This window comes from Cupressus sempervirens, chromosome 7 (genome assembly GCF_028749045.1).
Source record: "Cupressus sempervirens isolate cs-2001-9-10 chromosome 7, ASM2874904v1, whole genome shotgun sequence".
Lineage (NCBI taxonomy): Eukaryota > Viridiplantae > Streptophyta > Pinopsida > Cupressales > Cupressaceae > Cupressus > Cupressus sempervirens.
Genome location: NC_143124.1, coordinates 362,123,676 through 362,140,876, shown reverse-complemented (window position 1 = coordinate 362,140,876; position 17,201 = coordinate 362,123,676). Strand labels below are relative to the sequence as shown.

Below are 17,201 nucleotides of genomic sequence, written 5' to 3'. Positions count from 1 at the left end.
CATAGGGTGGGGTTGATTTGCAAATGCTAATTGTGGCTGGAATCATTAACAACTTTCTTTAGGATTTTGAGTAAGGTTTTCTTAGTTGCCTCAACTTGTCTATTACCTTGTGGGAAGTAGGGGCTAGAAAAATGGTGATGGATATGAAGGGAGGTGCACAATTCTTCCATATTGAGGTTTTCAAAGTTACCTTCATGGTTAGTGAAAATGGTAGTCAAGATGCCGAAGCGACATATGATATGATAGAGGATAAATTTGGAAACATGAAATCTCATGGCAGTGATAAGTGGGACTGCTTCTACCCACTTAGTGAAATAATTAGTTGCAGTGATTATCCACTTGTGTCCTAAAGAGAAAGGTGCTATAATGCTAGCAAGGTTGAACCCCTAGCATGCAAACAACCATGATGGTGCAATAGGTTGAAGATTTTGAGTTGGGGCTTGGATAAGATTTTCATGTTTATGATAGGTTAGACATCTTTTGATAAAGTCACAAGCATCATACTCTAGAGTAGGCCAATAATATCCAACCCTAAGTATTTTCTTAGATAGGACTATACTACTTGTGTGAGCACTATAAAGTCTGGCATGTAACTCTTTGAGAGCCATTGCAGCCTTGTTTTGGTCTAATCATTGAGAGAGAGAGTTTCATGATAACCATGATGATATAGGGTGTTAGCTATGATAGTGTAGTGGGATGCTCTGCAAATAAGGTTCTGGCATTAGATTCTTGTGAGATGGGGAGATATGATACCATTTGGTAGGTAAGCATGAATTTTGTGGTACCATGGGGATTGGAGACCAACCAAGATGCATACCCGTATCAATTCATTGTTCTGATATGTGGGCTCATGTAGCTGCTCGACTAAGAATTCATATTTTGTAGCCTCCCGAGGGATCTCCAAAAGTGAACCAATAGTAGCCATTGCATCTACAACCTTTTTTTGCAATCTAGGCACTTGTGTGAATTGGATCAGAGTAAAGTGTTGCTTCAACTCATCTACCAATTCTTTGTAAGGTTGAAGCTTATCATCCTTGGTCTGATATTCATTAAGGACTTTCTTGATAATAATATGTGAAACTCTAAACACCTGTAGCTCTTTGATGTTCCACTGAACTGCTATTTTGAGCTCTACAATAAGAGCTTCATACTTTGAGATGTTGTTGGTGCATTGGAACCAGAGTTTGAAAGACTTAGGAATGTAGTCACCTTGTGGAGTAACCAATAGTATGCTGACCCTAGAACCTTGGGATTTGTATGATCCATCAAAGTATAAATTCCAAGATGGTGGTTCTTTTATTAGGAAAAGATGTTCATCTAGGAAATCCATAATGAGAGAATGATCAACAACTAAAGGTGCATTGACCAAGTGGTCTACTACCACTTGATCTTTGATGGCTTTTCTATCAATATATTGGATGTTGAATTCACTAAGAAGTATGACCCATTTAGCTAGGTGCCCTATGAGTACTGTGCATGCTAACATATATTTCAATGGATCAATCTTTGATATTAGTTTCATAGTGTGACTCAACATGTAATGACCAAGCTTCTAAGTGGTGAAAACCATAGCTAAGTAGGCTTTTTCCATGGGTGTGTAATTGAGCTCATACCTGACTAGAGTGCGGCTGATGTAGTAAATAGCCCTCTCTTTTCCTTCATCATCAAGTCATGCTAGAAGAGCACCTAATGTTGTTGGGGTAGTTGTGATGTATACTATGAGTGGTCTTCCTATAACTAGTGGAACCAAGATAGGTGGATTAGCTAGGTATTGCTTGATCAGTGTAAAGTTACATTGGAAAATAGGATCACATCTAAAATTTTGATCCTTTTTTAGTAAGTGTGTAAATGGTTAATTGTGATGCCCAAATTAACAACAACAGTAGATACTTGGGATCCTCACAGGGAGAATGTGCCAATACATGGATGGTTACATCCTTGGCTTCCATTCTTGGGCCAGTGTATGGAACCTTTATATCCAACCATTCATTATAAATTGGAGAATGCACTTCATGCCTATCATGCAAGTGATGCATCTACATATGCAATTTTATCACCTTGGAAAACTATATTTGATCTTGCTAGCTGGGAACAACTGATTGTTCATTTTATTGTACCTAATCTAATGACACTTCTACAGGAATCTATAATCAACCCAGCTAATTAGCAACTAGACCCATTTAACTGGGTTATGGCTTGTTTCTTTCTAAAAATATCTGCTATGATATGTTTTTGTAAAATTTCTTGCAAACTCTACCCATTTTTCTTGGTCTACATTATTTTTGTGTAGGAGCTTGAGGTAAGTCACTTAACATGAGTTGAGTGAGTTTTATTGTTTTATTATTTGGATTTAGGAATATGTATGCAGCTGGATCAATTTTCCTGTTGTGCTAAGATGTAATAAGCATCTTAAAGAAGATCACTCTCTCTATATAAAGATATACATGTTTAGAAGGAAATATAAAGATATGCATGTTTAGAAGGAAACAAAAAGAACAATTACGTAGCTCTTGAAGAAATCTACAGAGCAAGGACATGAAGATTGCAAGGGCACGACATGACAATGAAATCATAGTGCAAGGGTGCGGTAATGAAATGCAAAGATCACAAGGGTATGACAACGAAATGTACCAATCAAAAGGGCACAATTTAGAGCTTTCCACCCTCGTTCGAAGCTCTCCACCCTCTTTCGCGTGCAACTCTCCATAATCAAAACAAATGTGGAATGATTTATGTTGTGTTTTTTTTTTGTTTATACTCACACGTGCATCACAATTATGATGCCAACATCATTATTGCGACAACATTGGGGACAATTACAAAAAATAAAAATGAAAATCACCACAAATTACATCACAGTCACAAATTGCCATCAGAATTTGACCCCAAATGTTGTAGTGTCACTAAGCACTGCTCATTGACCATGAACTTGTGGTCATCCGGTACCTAGTAAATATATACAAACTTTTTAATTATAGTTAGAGGAGAGGAATTTTGTCCCTTAATGACACACTACACGAGTATCTATGGTGACTCAACCACAACTAGTGGTTAGCTGTGATGACTTCACATTTGAACTATCTATACCTCACGAGGGTTTCACCTTTAAGTGGCATTTAGTGGTTGTAGAACCATCCACTAATGGTGATAGTGAGTGGGTAGTTTCTAGGAGTGACAACAAATGACCTAGTTATCCCAATAGCTCTTGCACTTGGCTTTGAAAAATCTCGACTTCCTACAATAACAAGGACAAGGACAAGGACAAAGAAGAGGCTACTTTATAAGAAGGGTTCTCCCTCTCATACGCAAACCCAACCCCACAGATGTATAAGATCTTATACATTTAGGGCTCGTTTGGTTGCTAGAATAAGACTGGAATAGGAAGAGAAAATTAGAATATGTTTAATATTTGTTGTTTGGTACGCTCAATCAAAATTGGGAATAGGAAGACATATTCCAATTTTGCCCCTAAAATGAGCATATGTCTATGCCAAAAAATAGTTGGAACTGGAATAGCTATTTCTATTCCCAATCTATTTTTTTATTAAAAAAAAAACTTAATAATTTTTTTTTAATAACTTTTTTGATTTTTTTTTTTTTGAATTATTTTTTGAATTATTTTTTAGCATTTTTTTAATAACATTTTTTATTATATCTATTTGTTTAAAAAAATGAAAATAAATTAACCTTTTTACCATTATTGAAAAAATTAACCAAAAAATAATAAATTATAAAAAAAAATTAATGGAAATATTTTTTAAAATACAAGACTTAACCTTATTCCTATTCCATTTTTGTACAACCAAACAACAGATTAACATATTCTCAATCAAATTTCAAGTGAACCAAACAGGATTGAAATTGCCCTTTTCTATTCTCATTCCCTATTTCCATTCTCATTCTATTTTTCTATTCTAATTTTCAATTCCTATTCCAGCAACCAAACGGGCCCTTAAAGATGAATCTCCACCTTCTATGACCCCTACTTGAGCCATCTAGAAAGTATTATTATTTCTATTGTCTACTCTCCAAGCTCTCCAATTTAACTTGGCAAAGATGATATCACATCCTCCTACCTTCTTTTGTTAAAAAGTATACTTTAAATTAAATTTTAAAAAATGACTACATTCATTAAAAATGTGATAAGTAGGAATAAATTAATGTACATCATTTATCCATCTTCGAATTAAATCTTGTTTAAATATACTAACTTCAAACAATAGCAAATTTGGAGACAAAGAAGATGCATATTCAGTCCACAACATGGACAGCTTTGTATCTATAGTTTCGCTACTTTTTATGTTGTGGGAGAATTTTAAACTATTCTATTTGAATTCCTATTAGGCCGAAGATCGATATGCCCTAATTCATCCTGCGACATGATCTCACTTTCCCTATTCAAAGGGGAAATCTCAATGGTTTTCTCGGAATCTTCGCCACAAACCTCTGTAATTTCCCTCTTGTACACATACAAACAGGAAACAAAGACAAAGAAAGCAATGTTCACAAAGAGCAGAGCGGCTAAGAATGAATAATAGTAATCCAGATGGGATGCATTCAAATTGTTCAAAATCCATCCTTTGCGGCCTCCGCGGGCAGTAAAGCTGCTCACAGTTGTAAGAATAAAGCTGCTGAGAAAGGCACTGACGCCATTAGAGCTTGTATATAATGCAGTCCCCATACTCTGCATACTCTCTGGTGCTTGATCATAGAAGAAGTCGATTTTGCCTACATCGAGCAAAGCATCCGCCATGCCCAGCAGTGCAAACTGTGGAATCAAGGTGAATATACTTCTCGGCACAATTGCATTCCTGTTGTTTTGAAGCCCATGGTCTTTAACTACTTCTAATCGTCTTGTTTCAATATCCATAGCCGCCACCATGGCAATAACCTGAAACACCATTCCCACTCCCATTCTCTGGAGAGCGGTTATGCCTTTAGGGTTTCCCGTGAATTTTCTTAAAATGGGTATTAAGAGCCTATCATAGATTAGGGTTGTTATGAGCATGAAGAGAGTGAGCAAGGCCATAATACTAGCTGCTGGGATTTGGAATGTGGAACCCAAATGCCTGTCCAGAGTTTCTGACTGTTTGACAAACAGAGTCCCGGCTTGTGTAAGAAGTATGGTGGGTACGATTGTAGCAATCCAAACTGGAAGCATTCTAATCATGAGTTTGGTTTCTTCCACTTCAGTTACACTGCAGATCTTGGATGAGACGTCATTTATGATTGCCGCCTTGTCAAGAAATCTGTTAAACAAACAACTTGGGCATGTTTAAAACTGTGATTATGAAAAAGTCAAGTTCAATGGGTACAGAGCTACAGAAACTTAAAGTATTGTAAAAAGTATCAGGAGTTGGGAGTTATTTTTTTATTGAATGATACATTCTAACCTTTAATTACCGGATGATATATTCTAGCCTTAATTCTGCATGTACGTATAAGTCTTGTATAGAATAGCTAAAGGTAGGGCTTTTATTATGTATAATAGTTTAGTAGCTTCTTGCAGTGGTATATTGAGTTGCAAGGGGTTGCAGATTGTAATCAAGTTTAGATAATAATATTGAACTTTCTCTTGGTGGAAGTAGCCCAAAAATTGAATGAATGACATTAAATCTTAGATGAGACATCATTTATGATTGCTGTCTTCTTGAGAAATCTGTTCCAACAGCTTGTGATTAAGAAAAAGCTAGATTCAGTTGGTAGAGAGCTACAAATTTTTACATTAATGAAGTAGTTTCAATGGGTAGAGAGCTACAAAAATTTACCTTAATGAAGCAGTATGGGGAATTGGATATCTACCTTTAGCAACATACTCTTGGTAGTCCACTTCATAAAGATTAGAACTCTCCAATTCAGCTTTCGTTTTCCAGTTCTTGGCCGCTCTTACAAATACTCTGCCCATTCGCTTTAGAGGGCTACCAGTTACTCTTTTATGTCTGTAAAAGGGAGTTCCGGCCAAGAAGATAAGGGCCGATGCAAAAAGTGCTGCTGTGATGATTGCATAGCTTACTCCAAAGCTCAGTGTGTCTTCTAGGTAAATCAGGAATGTTTTGCCCAGCAGGCTTCCAAAGAATATGATGAACATCCACCAGTTGAAGAAGTGGTTCTTCTGGTACTTCTCTTTGGGATCAAACTCATCAAACTGGTCTGCACCAAAAGTAGAGATGTTTGGTTTGATCCCACCTGCGCCTATTGCTACAAGATATAAGGCTAGGTAAAATATTCCGCTCTGAAAAGTAGTAGCCTTTTGGCATCCATCGCCTGATGGACAAGTAGGAGGTCTCAAAGAATTCAGAGAAGCAGCTATTGTCAAAAGTCCCATTGCCTACAACGAAGAAGAAAACAGCTTAGCTCATTAGTAGTAAGACATCAAATGGAATTATCACTGTTGTTTCGTAAGATAAAAAACAATTGTAGTAGGAAACTAACCCCTGAAGCTATTAACTGTTATTCTGCAAAATTAAAAACAATCGTAGTTTGAGGAGTACCAACTTGAGACCAAACTCTCTTTTGCTAGCTCTTTAGCTTATAGCCTTGCGAACTCTGTTTTACTTTATAAAAAGAAGTTTTGAAATAATGGGGTGGATACAAAATTTTGATTTAATAATGGATAGATGATTTGCATGGTTGAGCAAATGAACAAGAAACTCTTTTACATTAATTTTATCCCTTTGTTTCTATTCAGTGTTATCTGGAGATGCGCCCCTGATATATTTTCAGCTTTCTCTGTTTCGGAAATGTTTTGGAGACTTGGGGACACCTAGAGGACTTTGACTCACAAATTTGACGTATGAATTGTGCTGATTTTTATATCTTAAAGTTATATAAGTACATGCTTTATCCATATTTTCATATAAATATTTTAGATTTCTCTATATATTTTAATTTTCCCTTTTGTTATATAGCCGTCCCTATTTGCTGTCCCCCCTGTCCCCAAAATTGACAAAAACAATTGCTGTCCCGGAAACCGGTCTCGCTGTCTCCTGCCATCCCTGTCCCAAAAACTCGAAAGAACATAATTTCTATTTAGATAACTACTGTTTATATGCTTGCCAATTGACTAAGTTATCATTACATTCCACCACACTCAAATGGAAGTCACAACTTCACATTAATAAAGATGACTTTATATGGTGAAACGTAGCCCTAAGTGACCAAAGATGCAGACCATGTGAGATACATTACTAGCATGGAGGTTAGAGACAAAGCTTTATAACCTGAACTCTACATTCCGGGGAAGATAAGTTTGCTAAGCTCTGGTTATTGGCTTTGCTATAGTAAAAGAAGATGAGAAACAAAGATTTTTGCAAAAGAAACTCACCAACCTAGCTTGGGATAGATAATGTTCAGTGATTTTTTAATTTATATCATATTTCTATGTTGATCATAATAAATTGCAAAGTGGCAATTAAATTTGTTTGGAAAACATATGCCAATCTTTGTTTAGTTTGTTGATAGTAAGTCTCTAAAACAATTAAAACAATTAGAATCATTGATGAACAACAAAATGTGATTCAAAATGTTGAAGCAAAAAATATACAAAATCAAATTTGAAAACAGCAACCAACAGTAATAACAAGTAACATGTCCAACTTTACCAGTATATAGATAGAGGAAAAGGCGAGGAAGGTCCAGTAGCGTCCCCAGTGAGTATCAGCAATATAAGCTGAAAGGAGAGGCATAGTCCACATAGTACCAGTCCAAGTGGTGACATTAGTTGAGGCAGAAACAGTGTCTTCATGGAGTCTGGTTGTGAGATAAATTATCATATTCGCCCATATCCCACCATAAGCCAGCCTCTCACAAAACTCATACCCTGTTCAAACATTGACCAAATTCATCTCATGAAGAAACGCTATTCTTGACCTAAAAAATGCTAGACTGAAGAAATAGCAGAGACAAATTGCAACAGCCACGAATACAAACAAATATTTGATTCAATCAAATTGAATCATAAAACTTTTCTGTTCACGTGATCAAGGATCACCTGATCGGAGAGATAAGAGATGAAAAATGGTCTTGAACAAATATAAAAGCAAGTAAAACAAGAAGAAATCTCGTGGATGTTCATGAAGAACTGAAGATCAAATTATCTATTTTTGACTTCATGGAATTTGTCCAAGAGTGCTAAACCAGTTCTCATCTGGACCTTAATACAAAGTGGAGAAATGAATCTATGCATACCCACTATAAAAGAACATGCCTTTAACCCTCCAGTCTTGCTTCTCAAAACAGGCCTCCCTTGCAGATCAACAGACCCATCTAATGCAATGTTTTCCTTCTCTGGTTTCATGGCTGTTCTTTCATTGTTAATCATTGGGTTAGATCTGGTTTGCAGTGAAAACTAGCAGAACATACAGGGCTAGTGCAAGGATCTAGAGATTTTAATTTTAAAATAATTTTTTAATACAATATGCGCTGACTCAAATGTTAATTCCATTGCAGGCGGGAACATGATTAAACGAGTCTTGATTATAAATACGACTCTAATGATTTCCCAAGTTCGATGTTGCTCAGAGATAAGCAGTGTCGAAGAAAACAATAATAAAATAATTATAACAAGAAGATTCTTGGTTAACACCTTCCCCTTGCAGAGGTTTCCTGGGAAAAATTTTCTTGACGAAAGCCCGACAAAAGAGGTATAAAATATGATACAACTAAAAATAAACCACGTGGTGGTAAACTTGAAGAGCATCTGTGCTTCAGAGAACAAATGAATGATAAACAGAGCATTGACTGTCAACCCAACCATCAATATCATTACAAGTTGAGAGTATATTGTTCATCCAATATTATAACTCCTCGGTGATTCAAGAGATACACCATTAGGTGTTAATATAAAGGTCTATGTTTTTATTTTTTATTTTGTGTAGTCATTATTAAAGTTTTGGTTCTTTTCCTAAGAAAGTTTAGGTTCTATCCTCTGTTATTCACTATTTTTTAAAATTGTTTTATAATTTTTATTATATATTTGGAGTTAATCTTCAAATTATTTAGGACATCAAATGACAAGATATGTCAAAGTTCCTCAGGTTAACTTAACACACTTTTGAATGCCAAAATTTGTTGATTTTTTTTGGTGAATCTTGAGGAGCTTATAGCTAATCTTTTGGCTTTCCCTTATTTACAGTAGAGTGCGAGGAGATGGTCGAAAAGTGTCATTTAAAATCATTTTTGGAACCTTTTATGAATGGTAATTTAGGGGCCTTTTATGAATGGTAATTTGGGAGGGGGATAAGTAATGGTAGGTTTGTTTCTCTTATATAGATAAAATATGAAAATAAAAACAAACAAATGAAGCTTTGGGTTTAACTGTGAAGGAAACTCCGCAGTTAAGCGCGCTCAGGCTGGAGTAGTACTGGGATGGGTGACCTCCCGGGAAGTCCCGGTGCTTCACCCCTGTGAGCATCACCTAGATCCAATGAGTGTTAAGTGTTCCATTTATTCTCATGAGAGATGGATTCATGTTGAATCACTACTCATGAAACATGGGTCATCGAGTTTGACTCAAAAATCACACAGTTAAATCCTGATATTCACATCACAATTTGACTAGCTGTGGAAATCATCTCCTACTTATCAATTGATGAGCTTAAGGGGCTTTCTAATGAATGGTTCATAAGGCACAACACTTGGTGAAGGTTTTGCAAATGGGGTTGCAAGCTTTGGGTTTAACTGTGAAGGAAACTCCGCAGTTAAGCGCGCTCAGGCTGGAGTAGTACTGGGATGGGTGACCTCCCGGGAAGTCCCGGTGCTTCACCCCTGTGAGCATCACCTAGATCCAATGAGTGTTAAGTGTTCCATTTATTCTCATGAGAGATGGATTCATGTTGAATCACTACTCATGAAACATGGGTCATCGAGTTTGACTCAAAAATCACACAGTTAAATCCTGATATTCACATCACAATTTGACTAGCTGTGGAAATCATCTCCTACTTATCAATTGATGAGCTTAAGGGGCTTTCTAATGAATGGTTCATAAGGCACAACACTTGGTGAAGGTTTTGCAAATGGGGTTGCAAGCTTTGGGTTTAACTGTGAAGGAAACTCCGCAGTTAAGCGCGCTCAGGCTGGAGTAGTACTGGGATGGGTGACCTCCCGGGAAGTCCCGGTGCTTCACCCCTGTGAGCATCACCTAGATCCAATGAGTGTTAAGTGTTCCATTTATTCTCATGAGAGATGGATTCATGTTGAATCACTACTCATGAAACATGGGTCATCGAGTTTGACTCAAAAATCACACAGTTAAATCTTGATATTCACATCACAAAATGAATATTTGATTGATTTTGTTATAAATATAAATTATATCTTATTTAATTAGTAATTAAAAAAACTTGTCTCTCTTTATAATCATTATATTAGAATTTTTTTTTCTTATAATTTTTATATTATAAATCGTGGGATCAAAAAGGTACATAAAAAAGGAGGGAGGTAGAGCCTCAACCAACTAATCGAAAAAACAACAAAAGAAACAGTCCACCAAGAGGGACTGCTATCCGAAATACAAATACGTCAGAGTAATACAAGGAGAAAGGTGAGCCAGAGTCATAGCAAATGGAAAGCTACGGGATAGCATCTTCAAACTTATTGACCCAGGATGTCCAACCGAGGGGTCCCTCCATCCATATGGCTTTTTTCTCATTCAGCAGTTGGTGAAAGACGTGGAGATTATCCACAGAGGGGTTCTTGCTGTTCTTGATCTCTTGCATGAGTTTGGCAAGGGCTTCATCAAACGCCACCTGATTGTCTATTATACTGGCCAGCTCGTAACCATTCTGCATCTCGTAGATAAACATGGTAGCCCGACCATCCCTCAGAAATCTAAGCAACTTCCTTTTTTCCATATTCAACACGCAGCAAACCTGTGAAGCAATTTTAAAATGTATGAGATTTCTATGAAATCCAGTAAGAGATCTGGTAAAACCTTGGAACTTAGCATCATTTCTAAATTTCCATATATGCCAAAGGATGAGTGATGAGAGAATCTGCCAGAACAAATTAGCATCTTTTCTAAGGCCCTCAATAAAACTAGAAATAATATCCAAAGTGTAAACATAATGAGTGACGCATATACCAAACATGAGCCAGATTTCTCCAGCAAAAGAGCAATCAAAAAATATATGTCTCATAGTCTTAGGAACTCTACAGATAGAACAAATATCAAGATTAGCATGCTGGTTTCTTATGGGGAGTCTGTCCAACAGGAGTTGCCACTTAAAACATTGAATTCTAGGATGAATAGGAGCTTTCCAGAGTTTATCAAAAATTTTATGCCAGTCTGAGGAGGTAAAGGAGCAGTACCAAATGCCATTAAGATGGTGGGAAATAGAGCTATCATGATTAAGAAATCTGTAAATATGTTTAGCTTTGACAAAAGTGAGGAGAGTACCATCTTGCCATCTAAAGGAGAGAAATCGGTGAGAATCCACATCAGTATTATGGGGAAGATTAAGCTGAAAACAAGCAATTTTGATAAGATTGTAAGTACGCTTATGAGAAGCAGGAAGATTATATTGATTGGCAAGGACATCCCAGCTGATGAGCTGATTGTGCTCAAGGATGTCCATGATATATTTAACACCTTTGTTGGCCCAAAATCTAGTCAAATAGTCTTTGGTCAAAGCAAGAGGTTTGCCCTGATGGAGAAGATTCCACCGTAATGATCGCTCACCATGAAGAGTATAGTGATAGTCAAAGGCTGAGTTATCAATATGGTGGCGAATGTTCTCCCACGCTTTCCAAATGGAACGGAAAACCCAGGATCCCTGCACAGAAATGTGGAATTTGCCAAAAATTAGATCACTGAGGGGCAGATGTTTCCACGATTTAGCAGGTTTAGGCACACCATTTTGAATGTTACTTCTGACAAGCACTTTCCAGGGCTCATTACCAACAAGGGATTGAAGGATCCATTTAGAAGCAAGAGCCATTCCCTGAAGTTTGAGATCTGTCAAACCAATCCCACCAAGACCTTTCTCTAGATGGCACCAAGCCCACTTAACAGAATGGGCTTTCTTAGTACCTTTGCCATCCGACCAAAGAAAATGTTTGATGGCCTTCTGAATTTCCAAAATCTGATAGTTACTAAACATCCAAACAGAAGAGTAGTAGATGCTATAGGAGGAAAGAATCTTCTGGCAAACCTGAACTCTCCCAGCAAGGGAGAGGAGCCTATGATTCCATTTTCTTATAATTCAAAAAAATTAACAATGGTAGTTTACAAATCTCAATTAATTTGAATAGCATTAGATAAACTAGGATGAAATAATACTGACACAAGTATATTATTATCATTAATTATAATAACAATGAGAAAATAATAAATTATATAATTATAATTGTAAGTATAATTGTGATAGTAAAATTTGTTAATTAGAATTTTTTAAATAATAATGAATTAATTTTTTTAAATAATTGAAATCTTGATCTTAATTTGTTAAGATACGAATGAACTAGAGAGAAAATGTCTAGATGATTACAACCTAAAATCTGAAAAAAGCTTACCATTTTATGCAACAAAATAGTACCAAATATATATAGAATTTATTCTCCCACTTATATTATTCTCTATTCAATTATAATAGTTTATTAGCCACTTATAAATAGGTTATTTAAAATTAGAAAAATTATATTTATTTAACACAAATATATTCAAAATAATTCTATCATAAAAGATAATCAATAATAAAAAATTCTAAAATAATATTTAGATGATTAATAAAAAAATTTAAATACTATATAAAATGTCACTTAGCCACTATCCAAGGAAGTCTTTATTGGAGTAACGAAACACCTGACTTTTCTATTGAATAAATAAATAGTTTTATATTGGGACACAAAAATGCAACGCGTATGTTGCAGGAAGATATTGAAAGACGTAATTTTGTAGCTGGGCAAACTTTTGCATGGATGCAAGTGCAGCGTTGACAAGTTCCAAGTGACTTGCAAGAGCATCCTTGACATTTCATTCCAATCTCGACTATGGAAGTGTGGAGGTTTGGTGTAATGACCCATTTATCTATTCCTATTCCATGAGATAAATTTGAGTAAATTATGATATCTACCTGAAACTAGTTTGAGTTCATTTTATATACTGTCCATGGGAGTGAATCCAAACGGAGACATCTCTTCTTTAAATACTTCTCATGATTAACTATAGGTAATATTATTTCATTTAGTCTTTGACTATGTTAGTATTATAACATATTAATTATGTCAAATTATTAGTTTAATATTGAATAAGGGATTTCATTATATTATGATTCTACTATTTACTTATTATTATATTTATCATTTTAATTTCTATTGATTATCTAGTTTATTTTCATATTTTAATAATAATATTATTATAATATTAGTAACAAATTTTATTATTTAATATATTGCAATTAAATTATTATTAGTTTATATTTTGATGGGGATATCATAGTCCTCACCTCTCGAATTTTCTTATGATTTGATCCTCATTAATTTATAGTCTGCATTTACTCTCTTTCTTGCATATGTGCTAAACACTTTCAAAAGTATACATGTTAATTTATAATGGCCTATACAAGAACATATGAATGAAGATATAGAGCATAGACAAAGTAGATACATCAATGTATGAAGACACAATGCAAACACGATGTAGACACACGAATGCATGGAGACACAAAGAAAACACATTAATGCATGAAGACATAATGTAGATACATAGTTTACATGCTAAAAATTTGTTAGATTCCCTTTTACAATTCGAAATAAGAAAAGGTTAAAGATGTTAGAAGCAATAGTCCACCAAGATAACTGGGGAGGTGGGTGAATCAGTTATCCAATGATTAAAACATTTATCCACCTTAAATAAACTTAACCATTCAACCAAAGTAAACAACAAGTATACAAAGATGCACATACAAAATTACACTAGATATGTTAGCTAGGGAAACCTTTGATCAGAGGGAAAACCCTGGTGGGAATGATGTCCACAAGATGATGTACTAATATAAATATTCCTTGTTAGAGGATGGACTCTATTAGGAGTCTATTACAACATTTATTACATATGTGTCCCTATTAGGAGACTTTGAATCCTTGTTAGAAGATTCCAACCTTGTTAGGAGTTGTAGAAGACATAAGTACCCACTGTCCAAACAGTTTCTAGGGCAAGATCACCAAACTCACTATCCAACTGATCTCTCAATTATTCCTTCCAAAATAATTGTATGTACTATACTTTAACTAATTTCCTCTATCTTGTCAACCAAACCAATCATTGTCAAACCTTGTAGACTAGGTCACGAACCTTGGATCCAAGTATCCAACTTTGGATCACATAATAAAACCTCGGCAACGAAGTTTCCTTCACCTTCGCTCTGCTCAACTTCTAATTCTGCTCCTTATGCTTCTTCTAATCATTCATACATCATACTCATTCCTCATCCATGATAAAGGAAAATGTCCTTCCTTTATACTAAAACCATAAAATAATTCCTCGAGTCGGTTGTTGCACCTTCTCAATTAATTATTATAGTACCACATTAAGAACACATTACACTTAGCGATAACTTTAATCTTTTACCTTGTAACTTAAATATCTTTCCATACATGTGTCATTGTGATGAGAGAGCTTGGCTACGTCATCTCCAACATGTCTTCTTCACATCTTTAACTTTGACTTCTTAGAATAACAAATCTACTAAGAGATATAACAAGTTTACCAGAACATATTGTTGTCAGGTTTCCACACCATTGCCCCAAAACCTTGGGGATCCCCTTTCTTGGGTCGCCTTGGCAAATTTTTCAAAGTCATCTAAAAGTTTTTGATTTGAAAATTTTACACCTTGGGCACCTTCAAGCCAAGAAGGATGTGGTTGGATTTATTTTTCACCTAGTGTGGAACTTGATTTTCCAGAACATGTAATTTTATCCTTAGGCCAAACAAATTTCAAAGACAACATTTTTTCAATGGTTAGAACAATATTCCACAAGATAAATTTACAAATTTTTGGACTTAGAAGGATTTTAAAAATCAGATGTAATTGTATAATCTTGAGCATTTTCAAAATGATTTTTTTTTTATAGATTTAATTGTTTTGGAAAATCTTTAATTTTTTGGTGAAAAGAGAAATTTTGTGATAGTGAAATTAAATTGGAAATGTCAATTTTGAATGCCAGAAAAATGATTTACTTTGATTAAAAATTAAAATTGTATTGCGAAATGGAAAGTGGAATTAATTGCAAAATTTTGCATTAAATTGGTTTAAAAAATTACCTTGAAGATTTTTTTTAAAAAATATTAAAAGAGATTGGTAAATTAAAATTGAAAATCAATTTTAGCTTGCTAAATCTAACTTTAATGATATTTTAACTACCCAAATGTTATTAAATGAAAATTTTAACATCTCCAAGGCTTTCCTAATTTTATTTTGCAATTTTGATCAAAACTACCAATTAAACGAGCAAATTTCACTATGGGCAAAATAAATTATAGCAGGGGATTTAAAGATGGGCCACTAATAAAGGGCTAATTTATTTATTTTCTCTCCTCTAAGGCAAGTTGGCCAGCTTGAGGGAGCAAGGGGATTTTGGTATAAGAGGGCTCCCCCCTCTCTCATCTCCTCTTCTATGTTGAGCAAATTTTTTCTTGAGAAGCAATTTCAGACTTGGACGATTTTCCTTGTTTGGCATCTTTTCTTCTTCCATAAAGGGTTGTGATTTCTACCCTAGGCAATATGGGAGTAGATCTAAAACTTTTCTTTTATTTGGGTGATTTTGTGGAGTCTGATTTTCTTGCTAAGGGCTATGAATTTTTGCCCTAGAGTTGGGCGATTTTTATTTGGTAGAGGATACTTGATCCAAGATTTGAGTTTTGGGCAAATGTGGGCAGTTTCAAAGAGATCAAAATTCTAAATTTTGCTAGGGCTTCATTATTTGCAAGGAGGCTTGAAATTTTTTATATTTGATCCAAATTTGAAGAGGGCTCGGTCATTGGTAAAGACAAAATTAAGGTAAAATTGTATTCATTTTAGAGATTAAGGTTGGTTTAAAGGTGAATTCCACTCCTTGTTCTTGCTTGGTTTGTTTCCCTTGTTTTCTTCTTGCATTCATCATCCACCACTTCATCATCCCATTAATAGGTTGAAGTTTGGAGAGATAAGTGTAGAATGCATGATAGGACACTTGGCAAGGCATAAATAAGCTAGACCACCCTATGATTAAAGTTGGGAGATATAAGTGTAGTCCATTCTAACGTAACAAAGAGGTAGAAATAAGTGGTAGTCCCACTCTTAGGTTGCAGATTGGAGAGATAAGTGTAGTGATAGGACTTGGCGAGACAAAAATAAATTAGAATCCATCGATAGAAAGAAGGTTGTAGATCGATAAGTGTAGTCCATATCACTTAAAATGAAGAGGTAGAAATAAGTGTTTAGGATGGTAGATGTTAGTGCAAGCAAGAACCCAAAGGGTACACATACCAAAAAGAACAAAGAGGACATGATGCCTAAGACTGCCTTCTTCTCAAAAGTGAGGTGAATAAGTGATACCAATATCAACAGAGGAAACATGATATAGTTAAAGGACAGACTAAAGGAAGGACAATCTCCCATGCCAAAGAAGATCCACAAAAGTGGAATTGTACAGGTGGTGGCCTTCTCTCCTACCTTGCCTTGTCCAGAATCGGTAATGGAGTGTGCATCCCAGTTTGATTTGGTTAGTAAGTCCATCATTTTTGATGAAGGGAAGAGAGAGTTAGCCAACATTAGCAGACAAGTGGTCGAAGAAGCATTTAATATCCCCCAGTACAAAAGCATGATAGTAGTAATGATCGATCAGGCGGCTAAGATATTCTAGGATAACCAGGAGGCCTATTTCATTCATCTAAAGTAGGATTGGCTACACGAAGGAAAGAAGGGAGTCACTAGGTAATCAAGGCTCACCATTTCAAATTTCAAATCAGAGTATGGCAATCTCATTGTGCTTCTTAGCTAGATTATGGGCTTAGCTCAAGGTATGCAATTCAAGAATTGGATGTATTATTTTATGAATGAAATTGTAAATGGAAAGAGAAGATTTGATTGGGCTAGGATTATAAGCAAAAAATTAGAATTGCAACTTAGGACAATGCAAAATCAAAAGTAATTCTATATGGGATCCTACCTCTTTTATTTGATTTAGAGGCGTGAAAATTGAAAAGTGAATCTCAAGGAAGA

At 35.3% G+C, this 17,201-nt stretch overlaps 1 protein-coding gene and 1 long non-coding RNA gene across 2 annotated transcripts; one reads left to right on the top strand and one right to left on the bottom strand.

Moving 5' to 3' along the window:
• Nucleotides 1–4,153: 4,153 nt before the first annotated feature.
• On the bottom strand, nt 4,154–8,449 carry LOC149546986 (protein NRT1/ PTR FAMILY 5.2-like). Its single transcript, XM_089791460.1, has 4 exons — nt 8,188–8,449; nt 7,602–7,819; nt 5,769–6,328; nt 4,154–5,249 (listed from the first exon to the last, which is right to left on the bottom strand). The coding sequence occupies exons 1-4, from the start codon at nt 8,318–8,320 to the stop codon at nt 4,316–4,318; spliced, it is 1,845 nt and encodes a 614-aa protein (XP_089647586.1). The 5' UTR covers nt 8,321–8,449; the 3' UTR covers nt 4,154–4,315.
• Nucleotides 4,653–8,866, top strand: LOC149546985 (uncharacterized). The gene is made up of 2 exons (XR_016353801.1): nt 4,653–4,781; nt 8,449–8,866. It is a non-coding gene; the product is annotated as an uncharacterized LOC149546985 (long non-coding RNA).
• Nucleotides 8,867–17,201: the final 8,335 nt, after the last annotated feature.

What these genes read in the sequence shown, in the direction of transcription:
- LOC149546986 (XM_089791460.1), bottom strand. Translation starts at nt 8,320, where the DNA reads ATGATTAACAATGAAAGAACAGCCATGAAACCAGAGAAGGAAAACATT. An exon ending in GGCATGTTCTTTTATAGTGG is followed by an intron (nt 7,820 to 8,187) that starts GTATGCATAGAT and finishes ATGTTTGAACAG; the next exon opens with GGTATGAGTTTTGTGAGAGG. An exon ending in CCCCATACTGCTTCATTAAG is followed by an intron (nt 5,250 to 5,768) that starts GTAAATTTTTGT and finishes TTTGTTTAACAG; the next exon opens with ATTTCTTGACAAGGCGGCAA.